The sequence below is a fragment of the Callorhinus ursinus genome, unplaced genomic scaffold (assembly GCF_003265705.2).
Source record: "Callorhinus ursinus isolate GAN/ISIS: 27379988/994484 unplaced genomic scaffold, GSC_fseal_2.0 scaffold18, whole genome shotgun sequence".
Lineage (NCBI taxonomy): Eukaryota > Metazoa > Chordata > Mammalia > Carnivora > Otariidae > Callorhinus > Callorhinus ursinus.
In genome coordinates, this window is record NW_027397080.1 from 29558911 (window position 1) to 29575223 (window position 16313).

The following is a 16313-nucleotide window of genomic DNA, read 5'->3' on the forward strand; positions in this document are numbered from 1 at the left end:
TGGTCGAGTTGCCTTGCATCTGAATGATGCATTTGGACTCTTTGCTGGTCTCTCGAGAATTGAAGGGCCGAACCCGCACAGCCACCTTCACTGAGGCTCCCGACATTCTGATGGTCTTGTTATATATATGCAGTCCAGAAATAAAGAATAAAATCTTCTTTTGAAGTTATGTTCAAGTTTCCTTGAAAAAGAAAGCAATCCCACACAGGTAGTAGTCAGAATTAAAGAAAACATGGGCTAAAGTCTCAGGACTATTTTTATTTCCATTTCTAAAAACTTAATCCCTTTTCTTCCCATAGATCTTCTATTCTCAAAAATTTCCAAATAGAAAATTAAAGACTGAAATTTATTTTCCTATTCCATTATCTCTTTCCCATACCTAAAAAGTCCCTAAACTTAATAATAATAAAATAATAACAATAATAATAACAATAATAAATATAATTGCAAAGTAACAGGCATCTTTCTTGCTCTCTGTTTTTCTGGATCAATCTTCAGTAATATATGAAAAACACCAAACGTTGGGGCGCCTGGGTGGCTCAGTCAGAAGCGTCTGCCTTCGGCTCAGGTCACCATCCCAGGGTCCTGGGTTCGAGCCCCACATCGCGTTCCCCGCTTGCAGAGAAGCCTGCTTCTCCCTCTCCCACTCCCCCTGCTGTGTTCCTGTTCTCACTCTCTCTCTCTCTCTGTCAAATAAATAAATAAAATCTTTAAAAAAAAATGTTTATCTGTTAAAGAGTTCCTTACACAAGTAACTTCCCATCTGCAAAACCCCTTCCTTTAAAGAAATGCTCTGAACTTCCTATACTTCAATTGCAGTTTGAAACATTCAGTTACATGATATATAATTAAACAGCAAAGGACAAAGATAAGCTCCAGCAGCTCCTTCCACTTCTAAGTACCCAGGGATTCCTTTAATTTCCACATGTACCTCATGTGACCCTTTAAACCATCCTTTACAACAAGCAGAGAAGTTTCCAGAGAAGGTTCTACCCTCAGATGTGCCACTGACTCACGGCAAAATGTATCACTACATTTCACTACTGAATGAAACCACAGGAAAAAATGTGAATATTTTTCAGAGGAACAGTTTCCCTCCCAAAAGAACAAAGTAAACACTATTCTGTGAAAAGAACCCACATAAGCTCCACAAGAAACGACAGATCTCAACCTGCACTCTATCCATTATATAAACGTCTTCAAGAGGAACCAAACAAAATACTGAAAAGAAAACCACTTATAAGTCCAATTATCAGGGAACCCCAATAAAACTTCAATCTCATTTTTCCCACATAATTAGCGATTAGCAATCCTACACTACAGCTGCACAACTACTAATGCTTTCCAATAAGAAAAGGCAAATATCAGGGGCGCCTGGGTGGCTCAGTCGCTGGGCGTCTGCCTTCGGCTCGGGTCATGGTCCCAGGGTCCTGGGATCGAGCCTCGCATCGGGCTCCCTGCTCTGTGGGGGGCCTGCTTCTCCCTCTCCCACTCCCCCTGCTTGTGTTCCCTCTCTCGTTGTCTCTCTCTGTCGAAAAATAAATAGAATCTTTAAAAAAAAAAAAGGAAGAAAAGGCAAATATTAATCAAAGAAAACAAAATAAAAACCAAAAGCCACTCTCTACCTCATTACCCTTATTTTCCTAATAGCACTATTTGAAACTCTTGTTTTTTTGGAACGCGGCTATTGTCCATCTCTCACACCTCCGTCCGAAAGCTCAGAGATCTTGTTTGCTACCACCCAGACCAGTGCCTGATGAAAGCGCTCAATAAATGTTTGCTGAAGGAGTAATTAATAAATTGCAGCTGACCATTGAACAATATGGGCTTGAAATGCACAGGTCCACTTGCACGTGGATTTTTTTTTTGACAAATACAGTACAGTATTGTAAACATATTTTCTCTTCATTATAATTTTCTTAACATATTCTTTTCTCTTTTTTGTAAGAATATAGTATATAACACATATACCATACAAAATGCCTGCTAATCAAATCGTTATATCATCAGTAAGGCTTCTGGTCAACAGTGGACTGTTAGCAGTGAAATTTTGGGGAGTCACGAGTTATGTATGGATTTTCCCCTACAAGGGGGAGGGGGAGGGACAGGCACCCCCTAATACCTAATGCCTACATTGTTCAAGGGTTAACTGTATATTTCCCAGTTGTGAGAATTATCTGTTCAAGTCCTTTGCCTGGTTTGCTGACATTTTTTGGTTTTGTTTCAAATAATTGTAATATTTATTGATATTAATCTTTTTATATTTGCTGTGATGTTTTTCCAGTCTGTTTCCCATTTTATTTAATATTAAACAGATGGTTCTTGTTTAATATATCAAACATTTATTGTAATCACATTTATCAAACGAAAGCTTAGAGTTATTAACTCTCCCAGTCAACAGAGCATCACCTATAGTCACTAGCTGAGTACTTTGCCAAAAGAGTGAATGAAGCATTCAGAAAAAGCAACACACAGAACACACTTCAATTCCCCCCTACAAAGTTCACTGTGATATACAGCCACATCTGAACACTCAACACGCTCCATTATCTTCTCCCCCAAACTAGCAATCTCTGCCAATCTTCCCATTTCTATCTGACCCCATACCATACATCTTGCAGTCATCTTTGTTTTTCTCTTTGAATCCTTTTATTAGTGTTAACATTATTAATTACATACCATATCAAAACTTTTAAAACACAATACATATTGCTATCAATTCCTTCCTCTCATTCCCATTGCCATTACCCTAACCCACTGCCACTGCCTAATCTAGTCCTCGCTACCTCATGCCTACCATACTCGCAATAGTGGAACTGATCTTTGAGTTTTTCATTCGAATCCAATAGTCCTTACACAAGGTTGTACAAAACTGAACCACACAGGGATCTTGTGAAAAGCAAATGAACTGGCATTCAACAGTTCTGAAAAAGGAGTTTTTGTTTTTCATTTTCCAAAGATTATGCTGCAAATCTCTTAGCCTTACTGCAATATTAACCTTTCTAAAGCATTACTTTCAATTTCACTTCCAAACTCAAGAACCTTCTCTTATTCCCCGTGCTTACAACATCAAGACCAAAGTCAAGGTACTCTGTGTTCTAGTCAAGCTCCTTTACCATCCCCCACACATGCTCTTTTACATTTTCTAACAATTTCTCCCCTATAATGGGCACATGAATTTTCATTTTTCTCCTATTTGATGGACCAGCTCTAGTCTTACCTCTTCCTAAATGACTACCCAAATATTTCAGGAATCACTGGTATTTCCTACAGTACTTAAAGCCCCAAACATATTATGAGAACCCTGCTATCATTTCATGTGACTGCATTCTATCTTGTACTGTTCTTTAATAGCTTCCCAAAATGAAACTCCTATTGCCTTGAAAAACTCTTTGAACTTGGGCTCCTTGAAAAAATGGCTAATTCCAAGGCTGGGCAAGAAATTTCAAGATGATCCTGGGACATTTTATTGTGATCACAAGCAAGAAATCTACCAAAGATGAACAGAGTCATGGCAAAAGGACACAAGTGCCAACTTAAAGGGGCTCCCAAACATGGAATTACAGCATAAAGATAAATACATTCATACAAACCACAAATAGATTGAAGAACATCAAATATATAAATTCACAAGTTCATAATACTTTTAAAAAGCCTCATTATTCTGAAAACTGGCAAATAAAAGAAGTAAGCATACACCCAGTCTGTATATCCTATATAAACTATACTCCAGGACAGCCAAATAGTCAATGAGGGCAAGTTCTTCTCACAAAAAAAAAGTCTGGCTAATAATTGCAGAAGAGATGACAGAATTGGAATGTCACCATTTCCAACCCTACTGATATAAAGGCTCTCTGCAACAATCGTCACTAGCTACAAAAAAAAAAAAAAAAGGCCCTAGATGAATGGTTGGTTGATGTGGGAACATTTTATTGCTTGGATTAGGCGGACAGTAACTGAGCTAATTAATCAATCTTAACATCACTAAAAGTGGGACACCTAGGTGGTCTATGCTTCCACATGTGCTACAGTGGGAAACACACAGCACCACCTAGGAAGCATTCTTATCCTACACCCTTAAAAAAAAAAAAAAATGAAGAAAATGAGCCTCAGCTCGGACTACCAGTTACAGGACACACAGGGGAGCAAATGAAAAATTTAAATGATACCTGAAAGATACAATCAGCCAAACCCAGAATACAGAAAAATCTAAAAGTTCCTGTCACCCAGTTTCTTAAAATAAATAGCATGGGGGGGGTGTAATAAAAAAGACTTGTTAGTTACCAAACAAATGCAATGATTTTTTTAATCAAGAAACTCCGCAAAAAAAACATTTCTTAGGTAGCAGATTAGTCTGAACATAGACCGGGTATCAGATAATGGTTAAGAAATTTGTTAGGGGAAGACAGAAGAAGCGAGTGTGCCAAAATGACAATTATAGAATATTTAGATATTTAAGTTAAAAAAACAAAACCTTCGGGACGCCTGGGTGGCTCAGTCATTAAGTGTCTGCCTTCGGCTCAGGTCATGATCCCAGAGTCCTGGGATCGAGTCCCACATCGGGCTCCTTGCTCAGTGAGGAGACTGCTTCTCCCTCTGCCTCTGCTGCTCCCCCTGCTTGTGCCCTCTCTCTCTGACAAATAAATAAATAAAAATCTTAAAAAAAAAAAGATTTCCTTTAAAAACAAAACAAAACAAAACAAAAACAAAACCTTCTTCTTTTGTATTCTATCCAAGGCCTGCCAAAGCGTTGAATGCTGCTAACTGATTTAGAAACAGACAACAAAGGCTGAAACGTCCTTGCCAGGATTTAGATATAAAGAACCATGCATTTGTAACTAGGAACCAAAACACTAACACCTCCAACACCTGCTTGCTTCTTCTATCCATCTAATCAATTGCCAAATTACACAGCTTCTACCTATAAAATTTCTTTCCATTTCTACCCCTGCTATCCCTTTTAGATCTTCAATAATTCTTACCCAAGACTGTTAACCTTACCACTTTCTCTTGCTTCTATGCAAAACCTACTGCACAATACTGCCACATTCATCTACTCCATCCATACCATGCAGTACTGACAAACTGGTCTTCCTGAAGCACAGGTCTGTTCATATGAGTGTCCACTTAAAAATCCTCAAAATTCCTCTACTGTCTCCCAAGCAATGACTGCACTTCCCACACTGGCGTTCAATGTGTCCTGCAACATAAACCACCTATTTTTACAAGCCCACAAAACACTGCCTTCCATCCACATTCCTTAACAACCACCCACCAGAGGGCTTCCTGAAAGTATCTCATGCTTTTCCTGTCCCTGTGCCTTTGCTCCAATGTTCCTGAAGGAACACTGTGCCCTTCTTCCTCTACCATTCTTCTCAAAATCCAATTTAGTCTTCTAAGATCTTCTTGTATGCCACCTACGTCTATAGCCTTCACAGAATCTCCCCACCTCCCAAACTAAATGCTACTGCTTCTCCATTTATTACTACTCAGTTCACCAACCTTACCGAGGCCAAGGAAGTTACTTTTCTTATCTCTACTATATATTTTAAGTTCCTTATGGATAAAAACTGAATTTCAGTCATGTTTCTAATCCCCTAGATACAGGGTCTTGAATATGGTAGTTAAAATATTTTGGCTGAATTCCTGGTTATTTTGTCAACAGGCTGATGCCTGAATGGCACTAATAAAAACCATTAGTTGTTTCAAAATAGAGACAAGTCATTTGATCAAAAGGAAGAAGGATAAAATTAATTTCAAATTCCTTCCTAATTAAAAAAGCTAACAGTCATTCTTTTTTGGAAATGATAAGTACATTTTAAAATTACTTCCCCCCCAAGTAAATAACAAAATCACTTTTCTCAAACAATTTGAACCTAAATATGTATTTTTTCTGATTTAACTGTCTTAAGGTAAAACTGTAACCACCTTCACGAGTTAAAATTTTACACAGTAGGGGCGCCTGGGTGGCTCAGTCAGGTAAGCGGCTGCCTTCAGCTCAGGTCATGATCCTGGGGTCTTGGGATGAAGCCCCGCATCCGCTACCTCCTCAGCAGGGAATCAGCTTCTCCCTCTGCCCCTCCCTCCTGCTCATGCACGGGCGCGCGCTTGCTCTAATAAAAATCTTTAAAAAATTTTTTTACATAGTAATAGGAAACTACAGTTAAATGAACTACAGAAAGTGTTACTTTGTTACTTCTCTACTACTATAAACAGTATCTTTTTTTTTTTTTAAGATTCTATTTGACAGAGAGAGACACAGCAAGAGTGGGAACACAAGCAGGGGGAGTGGGAGAGGGAGAAGCAGGCTTCCTGCCGAGCAGGGAGCCCGATGCGGGGCTGGATCCCAGAACCCTGGGATCATGACCTGAGCCGAAGGCAGACGCTTAACGACTGAGCCGCCCAGGCGCCCCAAACAGTATCTCTTTATAACAGAATTACATCAAAGAATTACAGCTTCAAAAATCCCTGGCTCTTTAAGAAAAATTACCAGTTATATAAGCCTGAAATCAGGCTTAAATTCCAGTTGGAAACAATAATTACAGAATACTTTTAGGAAGTTATAGGAAAACAATACTTCTTTTAACTAGCATAAAAATTATTCTCCAAGCTTTGAGCAGCCAAAGGAAGAAAGGCAGGTAGGAAAGACAATCACACATACTCTAACACATACACTTACACAGCCTCAGTTCTAGACTGTTCCTCTGACCGGTTTTCCTTCCTATGACACACAATTAGAAGCATCAGGAAAGCGGAATGGAGCAAAAATTCCAGAAGCATTCACTAACAATAAAGGGATAATAAAACAGGCCCAATTTATTTGAATTTTTCTGAAATCTTGCCCAATTGCTTAACTTTGATCTTGTGCAGTTGAACCTGCCCTCAGAGATTCCCTGGACTATTAGGAGCCTAAGGAGAAGATTAATTCTCAAACTGACCTTTCAGCAAAAGGAATAAACAGGAATGAAATAATACTAGTTTTTGGTTCGTTTGTTTTTGTAATATTCCTTTTCTATAGAAAAGAGCCAGAATTATATTCCTAAAACAGAAGTCAGTTCATGTCATTTCCTCTACTTAAAAACCTTCCATTGGTTTCCGTAGCCTCAGAACATAACCTAAAAATTGAAGGGCCTCCACAATCCAACCTCCTTCCCCAGCCTCCATTTTCACTGCCCAGCTTCAAGCCTTCTTCTCTACCAAGCACCCTCTTACTGCACCAAACACTCTACTCCTGGAAGCTCAATCTTCCTTCTCAACCTATTACAAATCCATATCTTTTGAGGACAAGATCAAATATCACCATGAAGCAGGAAACGTTAAGTCACACATTCCTTAATGTGCCCCTTTCTGAGCCACAAGTGATACCTTCTTTCTCTTTGCTCCTTAAAAACGTTGTGTTGATTCATTTTCCTACTTACTCCATCCGCCCTGTGTTGCAGCCAGTAGTTCACTTAACTCTCATACACTGATACAGTATTCAGTACGTGCTTAGCACAAGTGAAAATAGAATTTAACCAAGAAATTCAGTCTTTTAAATTCAATAGTCACACAATTTGCTATACAGCAGCAAATTTACAACAGCAACAAGCAGTCTGTTTAAAAGATCATCTTTTCCAATGAATTATGGCTTAAAAAATGAATTATAACTTAAAGAATGAATGGGTCCCCAAAAGTAAATATCTGTAGCTAGTGAGCCCATTTTGAAATGCTATGAAAACTTCGTTATTATAAGGTTTGCATCTCTCAGGCCAATAATTTTCATGAAGACCAAGCAGATTTTAGGACCCAATACTCTGTCACTGGCCATGGCTATACTGATAAAATGCGCCCCCTCCAAAAGGTAAGAATTTATTTTTCTATGTGTATGAATTACCTGTCTATTCTTTTTTTAAAATCGTTTTATTTTTTATTTTTTTAAAGATTTTTTTTTTTTTTATTGATTTGAGACAGAGAGAATGAGAGAGCGAGAGCACATGAGAGGGGGGAAGGTCAGAAGGAGAAGCAGACTCTCCACCGAGCAGGGAGCCTGATGTGGGACTCGATCCAGGGACCCCTGGATCATGACCTGAGCCGAAGGCAGTCGCTCAACCAACTGAGCCACCCAGGCACCCTACCTGTCTATTCTTGGTCTTTGACTCTATGAATAAAAATCAGCCATGAGCCAAGCTGTGAAAGCTCAAAATGAATCGCATGTTGGAAAAGCTTCTTTCTGCATTCTAGCCCAATGCTAAGAATCAGACTGCACAGAGTCTCCTGACAGGTCAGATTTTTTATCTCAAATGGGGTTAAACTAGCTCACCCAAACTCTCCAACTGTTTTCTTTTAACTACTATCTAATATAAGTTTTAATATACAATTTTGGATTTATTAGGCACATGTCCTCCGGTCACTGCAATTAATAAATCAAGGATCCTCTTTTTAACCGGTAACATGATTTTATTCATAAACCAAGAGGTGCATCAAGAGACAACAGCCCCTAGGGGTACCTGGCTGGCTCAGTCGGTAAAGCAGGTGACTCAGGGTCATGAGTTCAAACCCCACACTGGGCAGAGAGCTTAAAAAATAAAAATAAATTAAAGAGACAACAGCTCCTATGGCATAAACTATTCTAAATGAAAGTGATTGTTTTTTCTTCCAAAGATAGTTAATACTAAACTCTATCCAGTAAGTCAGTTCATTCTAATATCTGAAGCTATGTCTCATAATTTTATTTTAGCAGATCTGGGAATTCTGCCACTCAAATCCCACATTCCCCTGAAGCTCTTCTATTGTCAAAGTGGATGACAGACAACACCTTCTCCTGGGATTGTCCAGGCTAAAATGAACTCAGCTCAGCTATAGTGCAGAAATGGTAAGTTTCAATCAGAGGTTAAACAATTATTTTTATTTTTTTTAAAGATTTTTTTATTTATTCATGAGAGACAGAGAGAGAGAGAGAGGCAGAGGGAGAATCAGAGGTTAATTCAAATTTGGTATGAGTTGAGTCCCTGCCCTTAAAGAGACAGCATGACAAAAAAAAAAAAAAAGAAAGAAAGAAAAGAAAAAGAAAAAGAAAAAAAAATTTGGTATGAACCAAGGTTCCCTCCTTCTGAAACCTCCCCATGACCACACCTCTGCAGCTACCGGCCTAAGAGGTAGCTCATTATCTGGGCAAGAATGCAAGTCAGACTTTTCCATCCAAGTGTCAACAATGTGTCAATCTTGCCACATGATAAACATACAGAAAGTACTTTTCATTTAGATGACAATACAAGTATTCCGGACTCTCACAAGGGTTAAATAATGAGTCTTCTGCTGGTAAATTCAGGTTTATCTTTTTTTTTTTTAAAGATTTTATTTATTTATTTGAGAGAGAGAGAATGAGAGACAGAGAGCACAAGAGGGAAGAGGGTCAGAGGGAGAAGCAGACTCCCGGCGGAGCAGGGAGCCCAATATGAGACTCGATCCCGGGACTCCAGGATCATGACCTGAGCTGAAGGCAGTCGCTTAACCAACTGAGCCACCCAGGCGCCCTAAATTCAGGTTTATCTTTATATAAAGTTACATATCTGAACCATATTAGTCATATCCTTCATAAAAAAGACTGATTATGGGGCGCCTGGGTGGCTCAGTTGGTTAAGCGACTGCCTTCGGCTCAGGTCATGATCCTGGAGTCCCGGGATCGAGTCCCACATCGGGCTCCCTGCTCAGCAGGGAGTCTGCTTCTCCCTCTGACCCTCTTCCCTCTTGTGCTGTCTCTCATTCTCTCTCTCTCAAATAAATAAATAAAATCTTTAAAAAAAAAAAAAAGACTGATTATGGTTTAGCATATTTTCAGTTTGGAAAGCAGGTGGATTACTTTTTTTAAAAAGGTCTTCTTTTCCTTTCACCTGTTGAAAACACTTACTGTGTACATCCTTGTATCAGGATGTCTAACACTTTTCTCTTACAGTTTTAGAATTTATTACCCCCCCAAAAAGTTTCTCTTGATGAACCATTATATATATGTACATGTATATTTTCTTTCCCTTTTTACTTTGACTTCTAAAAGTTTCAAAACTAAATTATAATAACCACATTACACAAATTGCTGTAATTTATTTATTTAGTTTTTCCTCCTGTTACACAGTTTTCTTTCTTATCTATACTTTAGCAGCCCCTCTTATATTTATGCTATTTGTGGGAGGCTGCTTAAAACCTTTTTAGAAGCAGTAAGTGGTAGAAATTATAAACCAAAAAAAGTTCCTGTAATAAACCTATTCTGCTATTTAACATCAGAAATATGTCAAAATTCTAGTTCCTAGAAACAAGACTTCAAAAATTATACAAAAATTTGTGCTGAATGAATTTGATAACTGTGAGTGGCCAGAAAAGCAGGCCAAGATCTGAAACGAGATCCACCAAACAGAAGCAGACAAAAGTTCAATGAAGGAGGGAGTGTGAAGTAAGCAATACTTCCAGTGCAGCAAAGCCATGAAGTATGTCTCCTGGTTTCAGCAATAACAGGCTGGAAACCAGAGCAAGAGCAGGTGTCCGTGAAGTGAGGGCCACAGAAGCCAGTCTATGGTGGGCTGGGGAGTAACTAGGAGGCCAGGAAGTGGAAATACAAGTATCCTCCTTGCTTCCGGCACTTGGCTGTGAGGGGCAGGAGAGTGACAGCTAGGAGGGAACAGGAATGAAGGAAGAATTTTTCTCCCCCACTTCCCCGTTTTTATTAGGAGAGATCTGCATGTTTCTATACTTTATTCAACAGCTATTTATTAGGTGCCTACCATGTGATAGGCAGTTCCAGGAGTCTGGGATAAATCAATGAATGAAACAGATAAACATCCCTGCCATGGAGAAGCTTACATTCTAATTCTAGTAGGGGAAGTGGGAACATTAAAATGGTAATTTCTACAGAATGCTATGTGATAATAAGCATTACCAGGGAGAGAAAGTATAGCAAAGGCAGATGGCTCAGGAGTATGGTGGGGAGGAACGCTGTGTACGTACATAAATGAGGTTAGGGTAGGCCTGCTGAGGTGGTGAGGTTTAAGCAGAGACTTGAAGGACATGAAGGAGTTAGCCAAGCAGCCTCCAGGGGAAGAGTGTTCTAGGTAGAAGAGTCAGAGCAAAGGCCCTAAAGTGGGACTGTAGGGAAACAGTGAAAGGGGAAAAGAGTAACCAATACAACAAGTCCCTAAAGATTACAAGGCGATGACATCCAGAACACAGGCCAAGGGATTAGCTGAAGTTGGGAGAGTAACCTTTTCTCTATGACTGGAGGAAAGAAGGTAAGAAAGAAGGCACAGAATTCTTTAAGTAGAGGAAGAGGAAGCACGCGGGGGGGGGGGGGCCGAGGTGCATGCCTTTTTTTCCCTATGAGGTGGTAGGTAAGGTTTTAAGCCAAGCATGGGGCAGTGGAGAGGCTTGAGTAAAGCAGTCAAAATTTTAGAAGTCACTGTGAAGAACAGTGGAGGGAAATTGACAGAATTACTTCAACAGACACCAAAGACAGATTCAGAGGAGACCTAAGATTACACATTAATTGTGGCACTAACCCCCAGCACTGTGTGAGATTTCTCCGTGGCAGGCTAAATATAGAAGGTATGGGTGGTAGGAAGGATGTAAGACTGGCATCTGCATAATGGGTCCTGCAGAATAAAATAAAGAATGAAAGACTGCAAGTGCTGGTAAGAAAAGAGCTGAAGCAGTGCACCCCAAAAGTCAAAGTGTAAAATCTGGAAGAGGCTGATGGACCAGGAGACAATGTGGAAGAGCATCCGGAAGGAGACTACAAAAGTGAGAGCTATAAATGATCAGAGCTTCAGATCTGAAGGACAACCTGACATTAAGACAGATCTGAAGGTGATGACAACGTAGAAGATGAGGCCACAATACCGAGTTACTGGAACAGCATGAAGCTAACGTTTGCTTGAACTGAAGTCAAAGAATTTTATGGTTAAAGGTAGTTACAGAAGAAGTACAGTACAGTGGCTACGTACTTATTTCTAGTGACCTGGGGGAAGTCACTTAACCTGTTTCTTCATCTGTAAAATAGGGGGTAACAGTATCTATTTCATACGGTTGTTACAAGGATTAAACTAGTGAACAATGTAAACTGCTTGGAAAAGAGCCTAGCACATAGAAAGGGCTCAATATGAGTGAGCTATTTCGTCATTATTGTTGTTGTTATTGGTTATAGTCATTGACATCTGCCAGGATGATGTCAGAAATTCAGACAGAGGGAGAATTAAGCCAAGTATCAAAGACATCACACAGAGCAATGGTAGAGGATGGTATAGTTGAATGATACACTTTGGAATAAACAATGTGATATTAAATATAAAAAAAATTTCTTTAATCCATCAGGCATTTACAATCTTGTGACTTCAAACACATATACAAACAACGACAAAGCAATCATAAAAGTACCAACTGAGCATTAGGTAAGTATTATATGGCAATACCAAAGGGAAAAGGCTCTGACTATAAAAACCATGGAAACTACCACGGCATGGACTAAATTGTACTAAACCACTAAATTGTACTAAAACGGAAAAGACCTAGGGTTAACTCTATCTTACCATGTCTGTATACAAATGGTAAAGTGGGGGCATCTGGGTGGCTCAGTCGGTTAAGCGGCTGCCTTCGGCTCAGATCATGGTCCCAACGGCCTGGGATCGAGCCCCACATCGGGCTCCCTGCTCCGCGGGAAGCCCGCTTCTCCCTCTCCCACTCCCCCTGCTTGTGTTCCCTCTCTCGCTGTGTCTCTCTCTGTCAAATAAATAAATAAAATCTTAAAAAAAAAAAAAATGGTAAAGTGTACATTCCTTGAAAGTAAACAACTAAATCTCTATATGCACTGTCAATAAACTGATAATGAATGTTATAAAAGTGAGTGTAAATGAATCACTGGGCCATTAACCAAAAAGCCCACCTCAAAGAGAAGTCCCAGGACCCTTCTGTACTTCTTGTCAGAGTCACATCTGCTTCATTTATCTTCTATTCTAATGAGCTGCACAAAGAAAAGTTCTGAAAGTATGTGTATTTATCCACAGACTTCTGGCGTGCACTGCTATTCAAACTTTTATGAACTCAGAAATTCATCAGTTTGTTCCAACAAGGCCATCTTTCAAAGAGGACGACATGAAGTAGGCAGGCTATACCTTTCACTTCAAAGCCTTGTAAAATTATATCAGTTTACAAGATCAAAAGGATATGCTTCACTCCTGGAAAAGACCTGCTGTGATTAGCAACCCAGGAAGGGGTTTACAAACTAGAAGGCAGGGGCCCAGTGTTGTCCTTTACTTTGTACACAGAACAAGACCATGACAGGGAAGTGAGCTAGAAAGCTTTGGCCTGGGAGAGACTATTGGCACTCTTCTTGAGAGTTTATTCCCTGAACAAATTCAAAGTGGGAAAGAGAAAAAAGGGAAGCTGCATTCATATCTGGTCTTGGAAGGAAAAATGGTCTGTTTAAGCCCTTCGAAGCTGTACTTAATTGGATAAATTTTGGAAAAACTTCATCAGAACAGAGCTGCACAGATTCATAAAATTCTGCCACCAAATCAGGTTCACAATCAGGTCTGATTTTATCAAATGCTGAAAATTATACTTAACCACAATTCTTCAGGTCGTTTTTTGCTAGTAAAGTAACTGTAAAAATTTAAAACTTAGAAATAGTTCTTAATTGGGGCATGGAATTTTAAAACAGACATTCTGTATTTCTCTCATGCTAAAGTAATACAAAAAGCACTAGTTTCCACTGACACCATTTTTTAGTCAACTAAGGTTTTTTTTTTAAGATTTTATTTATTTATTTGACAGAGAGAGAGAGACAGCGAGAGAGGGAACACAAGCAGGGGGAATGGGAAAGGGAGAAGCAGGCTTCCTGCCGAGCAGGGAGCCTGATGGGATGCGGGGCTCGAGCCCAGGACCGTGAGACCATGACCTGAGCCGAAGGCAGTCACTTAACCAACTGAGCCACCCAGGCGCCCTCAACTACGTTTTAAAAGGAAAGCTTAACGATAAAACTACAAAAATAAAGTATTAAGACTTTTCTTAGAAAACCCTAACTGAAAATTTTTAGATAGTTCAACTTAAGAAGTCACAGGAATTTGTTCATTAAGAAATGAAGTTTGAAAGCAAAAGGCACCAAGATCGGCATGCCACTCTCCTCAAGCATGTAGGAGAAGCCAGATTTACAAGCTCACACTGAATTCAGTTATTGATCATTTCCAGATCTGCTTTACAATCCCAAGGTGTGTGCAATCCTCATACTCCATCCTCGCACGGTACATTTAACTCCACCTGCCTCATAATCCAACAGCCACACCAAGTTAATTAGAAAGCACCACCTCACTTAAGAGAACACAAGCTAAGATTTTATTATGACTAAGCTAAGCTGACAAAATGCCAGCCTTTAAATAAAATATCCACCATGATATCACTTAAGAGCTATTCAAACCCAATCATCACACTTTCATGGGGCTCAGACAGACCCATCTATGACACAAAGCAACATATTCAGGCAGAACAGCTGCCTAGAACAGTAAGAGATATGTGAGCACGGGATCTGTTGACAATCTAATTTCAGCCACCTCCAGATTCCACAAAGATGACAACCTGCATCTTCAGAAATACTGCTGCATGCCTCTCCCACTGTCAGAACATGCCAGGTTACTAAATCTCTGCATGGTGAGCTACTCTGAAAATCTACCCATCCAGTGCAATATACCAACTCGAAGCCTCCGTACTGGTAAACTGGCCTTAGCAAACCTCAGATCTGCCTGTGTACATGTAAGGTATTATCATCAGGCCTCCACAGTCCATAGCACTGGCCGTACAAGATGAATAGAGAAACACAGTATTCACCCCAACAAGAATGGAAGCTTGAAGGCACTTTAGCACAGAAGCTCATGTAGCAATTCACCAAGGAGAAAAAGTGATTCGGGAGTTCAATTCTGGTTTTAGGGCCGGAATGTGTTGTGTTGCATGAACAATGACTAGCTTGCTCGGGCAGGCTCCCAACCCCCACAACTTGGCTTCTGGCGCGGCCAGTCACCCTGAAAGCTGCCAGGGCTGTCACTCGGTGCCTTCCAGCAACTGGACTTGGCTACTAAAGGATTTGTCAGATCATCCTCCCAATATGGCTGCCAGAGTAATCCCGGGCTGCTGAACGCCGAGACCACACCAGCCTTCCTTGCGCCTGGCCAGCATCCCACACGCCCCCTCCCTCTCCATCGCGCTCCTCTCCCCGCTCCTCGCGCCATCGGCTTCCCCTCCGCCACGCCAAGCCCCTTCCTACCTTCATCTGGCCAAAGCGCATAACCCCATTCCCAGGCTCAGCTCCGACGCCAACCGTAATGGGGGAGAGGGGATGGGGGAAACGAGAACCGGGGGCTTCAAAACGGCGCGGCGCCCGCTCCACAGAGCTGCCGTGTGCGCAGAGAGCGCAAGCAGCCGACAACGGCGGGCCAGCTGACCGCTGGGCACAGCGCGAGTCCGGCGGCTCAGGGGAAGCCGAGGGCTGGTGCCAGGCACTACGGGCGACCCAGCAGGCCGCTGGACCCGAGGCCGGGACTCGCCGGCCCGGGAGGGTCCCCCGCCCCGCCCCACCCCGTGCGCCGGTGGGGCGGCGCGGCTCCCGCCCGGCCCCGCGCTTCCTCCGCTCGGACCCCGCCCGGCCCGGGCCCGGCCTCCCCTCCCCCCGAAGGCCCCCTCCCCAGCCCCGGCGGCCGCGGCGCCAACCGCCGCCCGCCCCCAGCCTTACCTCAGCCGCGCTGCGGACCGACGGGCGGACGGACGGGCCGGGTCAGCAGGCGCCGCGGCGCGCGGGGGCGCTGGGGGTCCGGCACCGATGCTCCTCAGCGCGAGCAGCGGCTGCCGCGAGCCGCAGGGCGCCGCTCCGCAGCCCCATCACGCAGCGGCCCGGCCCCGCATCGAGGGCCGTGGCGCGGGGAGGGCGGGAGCACTGGAAGCCGGGGCGCGGCGACGAGCCGGCGGTGGCAGCTGCTGCGGATGGGGAGCGGCTGGGACTCGCGCTGGCGCCTCCCAAGGCTGCCGCCGTCCGACTGCCCCGCGTCGCTCCTCGCGAAGCTCCGCCCGCAGCCGCCCGCGCCGGACACCGCCCCGAGCCCGGCCGCCGCGCGTCACCTCGGCCCGCCCCGACGTCCGCGATTGACGCGGGAGGCGACCAATCGGGACTTAGAGCTCGCGGCGGCCGGCCAATCGCAGGGTGAGCCAGAGAGGGGATGGGGCGAGGAGCTGAGGAGAGGCCCGGGCGCCTCCTGGTGGCCCGGACGCCCGCGCTGGAGCGGGGCTGCGGGGCTGCGGGGCTGCGGGCCTGC

General features: G+C 42.6%; 1 protein-coding gene across 12 annotated transcripts in view; it reads right to left on the bottom strand.

Annotated features, from left to right (window-relative positions):
• The window catches only part of KIF1B (kinesin family member 1B), a 142512-nt gene extending 126464 nt beyond the window's left edge, over positions 1-16048 (bottom strand). For 8 of the 12 annotated variants that reach the window (XR_012381374.1, XM_025855680.2, XM_073903360.1 and 5 more), the window contains exons 1-2: positions 15737-16045; positions 1-181 (exon numbers count right to left, since the gene is read on the bottom strand). Coding sequence is in view for 11 of the 12 variants with exons in the window: in XM_025855680.2 (XP_025711465.1) it covers positions 1-106 (106 nt within the window). In the remaining variant the exon portion in view is untranslated. Of the gene's footprint in view, positions 182-15271; positions 15443-15736 lie in introns of those variants that run through there. The other 4 variants (XM_025855678.2, XM_073903365.1, XM_073903359.1 and 1 more) reach the window with 3 other exon arrangements.
• Positions 16049-16313: the final 265 nt, after the last annotated feature.